Source organism: Sitodiplosis mosellana, unplaced genomic scaffold, assembly GCF_009176505.1.
Source record: "Sitodiplosis mosellana isolate CC-2019 unplaced genomic scaffold, AAFC_SMos_1.0 Smas_scaffold_6404, whole genome shotgun sequence".
Taxonomy (NCBI): Eukaryota; Metazoa; Arthropoda; class Insecta; order Diptera; family Cecidomyiidae; genus Sitodiplosis; species Sitodiplosis mosellana.
The window spans coordinates 1-5,747 of record NW_022601634.1 but is presented as its reverse complement, the minus strand read 5'-3'; the positions used below and the strand labels follow the sequence as shown (position 1 = coordinate 5,747).

Here is a 5,747-nt window from a genome sequence, read left to right as displayed (position 1 = left end):
TTTGTCATTTCAATTTTAAATTAATTGTGTGTTTGTATATCTAGAATAAAGAATGTATTTTATTTTGTTTTTACTAGATTATACATGTACAATTCTAATATAATTAAATGTAACTATTTTTGAAAATTTAATGGTTTGGCAGTTTGCACGCTTTCCGAATCAACAATTTATTCAATGTTTCGAATGGGCTAGCGCAGCGATCCATCTTCCTAGTTCAGTGGACAGTTAATGTTGATGCTCGGGTTGCTGCCAGCATAGAAGTTGAATGGGAATGGCAATGGTTGTGGTTTTGAGCTACCGGCTAAAATGAAGAAAAAAATATCTGGTTGTCAATTGAATCCCAAAGAGAAAATCACAATTTTTCTCCTATTACCATTGATAATATTGAGATTTTCACACGCCACTTTGATCAGTATTTCCGTCACCTTCATGGCAAACTGAACTTTGGTGTATCCTCCCTCGAGTTCTTCTTCATCGTAATGATTTTTCACTTCCTCAATACCCGACCCCATATCTAAAATCATATGGAAAAATAACAACATAATCACTAGTATGATAGAACGAAGAAGTGTACAACACGAAAATACTAAATCGATTGAAAACAAGCTATTTACCTTCAAAAAATGTGTCCAAAACCTCGCATCCGATCGATGAAACGATTTGCATCACCTTAAAAACAAATTTTGCGGCCTCTTTTTCGGTTTTAAATTTTTGGTTCGTGTCGAGTTTGTCCAATTCGTCCATAATTTTACTGTCTACAATCATTCCTTTTAACACTAAAGGGGTGACGAGAATAAAAATTTTGATTTTCATTTCGATTGAACAATTCGTTTTCGCGGTAGAAGTTACTTGGACTGATTAAACGATTTGGCGAAGAAAAAAACTGACACAGCATTTGAGGTTATGTGACAAAGTGATAAGACAGAAAATTTGTTTACATTATGCACTCAGTGTCATCAATTTGCAATTGTCATCAATTTAATGAATTCAATAAGAAGATTTAAACATAGCATGACAATATTTTGGCTGAATATTTAATTATTTATTACAAATAAACCTACCTGATTGACGGTCTTTTAAAAGAAAAACTCTAGTTGTGAACATCTCGTTTTCATTGAAGGGCATATCGAAAATTTGAAATTGCTTTTCTCGATTTTGGTCCGATTCATACTTAATGCAACGTTTAAAGTATTTTTCTCTGTTGTTCGAATTGATAGTTTTGGATAATTGCAACAATTTGTCAGAATATTTTTCAAATGCAGTGCACTTGATGATTGGATGATCATTTGAAGAGCATTTTGTAGTATTTATAGAGTGAATGAAATCGAATTTATTTGATAATGAAGTATTTAGACTCTTCAAGCATATTTTAAACGAATTAACGCATTCACAGTGGCGAATTCCACTGTTCCATGCAGTGGTTTGGTTCAGTTCGTTGTATTTGTGAGCATTACATTTATAAAGCGAACGACAACACAAATCTATACGATTAACTTCACTCAACACTGCACCACTTTTTGATTTGACAAACGTTGAGTCTAGCGTTTTTTTCAATATGTGTTCTGTGGGTAACAAAATTGATTGACAATATTTTGTATCTGAAAATTAAAAAAAAAATCGTCTCAAAATCGAATTCGCTTCTCTGGATCGTATACAAATTTATACCTTTTAGTCCATCAGAAATAAGAGCATCCACCGAATTTTCGTAATATTTTAACAAATTAAAACTTTCGGATTGAATATGTCCAAACAGAAATACAGAAAATAAAAAGAAAATTAGAATATTCTCCATACTTGCGTACTACGTGTTCAGTGCTTGAGATTCCTACTCCCACTAATCGATCCTTTGAACTATGCTCAAATGCTAAATATGTAAAGAAATGCATTGAAATGCCCAAAACCATTTTAACCCGACAACGCCTAAAACTTTTTCTATCTCTTGTCCAGACAATAGCCTCCGAACGTTGCCATACGACAACGTCAAGCGTTACAGGGTTACAATGCATATTTACCTGTGCGTCACTTTACGTTGTTCAGTCGTGTTGTTTTTATCTAGTTATTCTCCTTCTTCTCCTACCTTTGTGGAATGTGTGAAGCATACACAAATTGCCAGAACAATAGAAGACAGTCAATGCCATCTCAATTCCAAACAATTGAATCATTGAATATTTCGAGTAACTTTTCAACCGTGTGTGGCTTGAGTTGAATATAATCAACACTAGCAGCTTCTCTGCACACACAACATAGTATATTGGCAAATGCATCGGGTAACCATTGCAAAACTTCAATACGATTTATGTAACGCGCAGTAACAGTCCACAGAGAAGCTGTTAACGTCGCCGTAAAGTTGACTATATTCTAGCAAAGTCTCACTCGATTGAAAAAAGTTGCCAAAAATTCTATAATTTAACCGTTTGGAATTGAGATGGCATTGGCTGTTATGTGTCAATTAACTTACATTTAAAATATATTGTGGCAATTTATCTATGGTGTGAAGAACAAAGCGTTTACCTGTCTGCGGTGCATGTGTGCGTCAGTCAATATGTTTATATTTTATTTTATTGTTGCCGTTGTTGATGGTCATATAAATGACTATTCCACATTCCACTTGGTTCTTCTGATTTTCGTTTTCTCTCGTTTCTCGCATACAAAACGGAGCCATATGATAAGTTACTTTGAGTTTCTTTCCGAAATGATTTTTGTTTGATCAGAGTGTGTGGTATTTTGTGTCGATTTGCTAGCGTCTGTTATCGGTATTCGCATTTTTTTCCATCGAAATTCATTTAGATTGTTTAATTGCCCCAATATAAAACAAGAATATTTCAGTATTAGGTTATTTGCAAATAAATTGTTGGTCTAAAATATTTCTAATCCCATAATTTTAATCGAATTTTCTTTTCTTATCTTTTTGCCAGAGCGCCTATGTACCGTCAAACACATCAGTCGAATACGCCGCTCGGAGGCTCGCCAGGAATCTTACAACAGGATTTAACATATGCGCAAAATGAAATGTATCGACGACCGACGGTGTTCGTGTCTCAGGCTCCGTATCAAAATTACAACCGTGTGGTGCCGCCACCTGCTCACAATGGATCAAATCGCCAAGTAAATTACTTTTTCAAATGATACAATTCTATGAATTTAGTTTTGATTCGCCTTTTATTCGCGTCATTGGAACACGTATTTAATCTTGAATAATTTGAAAATAGGTATTGCCAGCGCATCATCCATTGCCAGCCCATATTCAGTTCCCAGCCCAATACAGCCAGTTTGGCCCATTGAGTCCGGCTCAAGTGCCAAGCAAGCATGGACATTATCAACCAACCAATTTGTGGTTTGCTGAATAAGGACGGTTTTTGTTACCGCACACCACACACCCTCACTCAATCACATTCAAACAACAAATCGATCAAAACACCCGCAGAGTGTGTGCTTAAAAAACGACGGAATAAATAACGACTCCATTGGAAATAATTACAAGAAAATTACGAGCTAATGGGTAAAAAAAATAACAACTCTCGTTTGCGAGAAATCTCGATAAAATAAACACAACCGTTCCGTGGAATTTATCGAGAAAGCAACAAAACAAAACAAACCAACAAAAATAGGGCTAAAGACGAATGTTGTAAGAATCAATATCATTTTATTTGTTTACTATTAGCATGAAAGAATTTTGAAATTCAAATTACAAAGAACTTAAATGGGAAAGAAAACCATAACAAAAATTATATGAAGATAGAAAGTTCGTACTTGCACACGAGACATGCATAGAATATTTTAGAGGATTTAAATATTACAAAATGGAGAAGAAAAAACAAAATAAATTGTTATAGAGATTCGTTGTGCATTTGCAAAGAAACGAAAGATCCGAATGCATGCATCATTGTATGCCGTTAGTCAGTGGATGTATACCTTGGACATAGATACAGATAAATTGTCATCATAATCATTTGATTTGAGTCATACACACACACACACACACTCACGTGCATCGTCACAAATTGTCACACATTAATCGAACGTGAAATTGGGCGCGCACGTGAAATTTGGCTAACTGAATGAAAACAAAAAAATGCAAACAATGTTTTGCAACAAATAAACGCTTACCATAGAAAAAGAGCCATTTGGTTTGCGAGAAATAAATGCAACAACAAAAAAAATGATAGAAAGATCATTGTAACATCCACCAAAACTATTCAATTCAATTTAATAAAAATCTACATATTATATTCAAGAATGTATATATGTGGTGAAGGCTGTAAAAATATTTAACTCAGTGCGAAATACAACGCAACCCCACAGAGATGCTTTTTTTTTGTTTGGTTTTTGCTATGATGTAGATTAGTTGACGGTGTTTAACGTTGGTTTCATTGCATATATTTCGTTGAAATATTGTTTCGCTATTCCAACTTTGGGGAAATTGGTATACACACCTTACCTCATTCACACACACGCCCACATGACTGTTTCTGCTTGGTGTGTGGTTGAATCGATGTAAACCAATTTTAAACCCGCCCCGCCAACATTCGCATCCATCGAACAGTGGATCGAAATCAATGTGGATGCAATTGAAAGCAAATTCAAATTGAACTGAATGACATTGAAAAGGGGTTAGATATTTTTTTTTCTTTAGGACTTATTTTTGTTCTTATAATTTTTTTTCTTTCTTTGTTATTACTACAAATTTTTTTTATCAATATTGCAGCTAGTAGGCGTAGTGAACAGTGGAAAGGGTAGCATATTAAAACTGCACACTATAACCGTAAATATTACCATTGATGTGTACCTTCACAAAAGAATTCAATCTTTTTTCCTCTTCGTTTTTGTTTTTAATTTTCCTTCACTTTTTTCTAAACACAATTTAATCAATATTAATTAGGATTATTACTTATACTTAGACTCAATCTCAATTTTCTTTCTTTTTTTCGCTTTTTCTTCTTCTTCTCTGTGTGTGTTTTATACTGTTTGTTTTTTTTTTCTTTGGAAAAATTTCATATTTAATCGATGATGATACACAAGAAAAAAAAACGCTGGAATTAGAACAAAAAAAATTTTTTTTCGATGTTTTAGGGAAATAAATATCAAGGTAGATATTTATATATTCAATGTAGTTTTTCTTCCAATATTATGCGAAAAAAATCACATTCAATTCAATACGAATTGGACAACTGACAGATAAATTGCTTCTTTACTTCAGTCATTGGCTTTATTAATCTGTACGTTTTAATGTCATTCAAACAAGTTTGTCGTAATGATAAACACAAATGGTGTCCAAGTCAGAAAGAATATTAAACGAACGCGTTGAATATATTGTTGAAGAAAAAAATATAATAATTATTCGGATACTTTTGCATTAAATTTTTTTAGTCAACCCACAATTATGACGAGTTTATTTGTACATTTTTATCGATGCTTGCGCAACGAGGAATTTTAGCCGAATTGGTAGCACAACAATTGCCAACACCACGAAAATCGGTAAATAGTCTGGGTGGAAATGGCAACCGTGGAAATAAAATGTATAACAAGAAAACGACACAAAAATCAACCGGTGGCAAACGACGAAAGGGACGCAATAAATACGCGAAGAAAAAATAGACGGAAAAGAAACGTGCTGTGCTCATATATTTTTTAACAACTTTCCATCACTTTCATTCACACATTCGTCCGATTTGAAATTGTATCAAATTTCATGGTTTTTTTTCTCTTGAAACATTGTTCAAAAATCACGGGAGTTTTTCTCCTGCCAA

General features: G+C 33.7%; 2 protein-coding genes across 11 annotated transcripts; one reads left to right on the top strand and one right to left on the bottom strand.

The window, feature by feature from the left end:
- Positions 1-39: 39 nt before the first annotated feature.
- On the bottom strand, positions 40-1,831 carry LOC129579678 (uncharacterized). Its single transcript, XM_055469843.1, has 5 exons — positions 1,666-1,831; positions 1,062-1,598; positions 615-776; positions 374-514; positions 40-301 (listed from the first exon to the last, which is right to left on the bottom strand). Exons 1-5 carry the CDS (start codon positions 1,790-1,792, stop codon positions 210-212), a joined length of 1,059 nt encoding a protein of 352 aa, XP_055325818.1. The 5' UTR covers positions 1,793-1,831; the 3' UTR covers positions 40-209.
- Positions 1,832-2,318: 487 nt separating this feature from the next.
- Positions 2,319-5,734, top strand: LOC129579679 (uncharacterized). Of its 10 annotated transcripts, none has more exons than XR_008689281.1 (5): positions 2,545-2,753; positions 2,916-3,105; positions 3,210-4,610; positions 4,706-4,762; positions 5,368-5,734. XR_008689281.1 is itself a non-coding variant. In XM_055469844.1 (2 exons), the coding sequence occupies exons 1-2, from the start codon at positions 2,923-2,925 to the stop codon at positions 3,345-3,347; spliced, it is 321 nt and encodes a 106-aa protein (XP_055325819.1). In that variant the 5' UTR covers positions 2,916-2,922; the 3' UTR covers positions 3,348-5,378. The 10 variants fall into 10 exon arrangements, 1 of the variants encoding a protein (XP_055325819.1); XR_008689282.1 differs by having other exon boundaries at positions 2,550-2,753; positions 3,210-3,499; XR_008689278.1 differs by having other exon boundaries at positions 3,210-4,762.
- Positions 5,735-5,747: the final 13 nt, after the last annotated feature.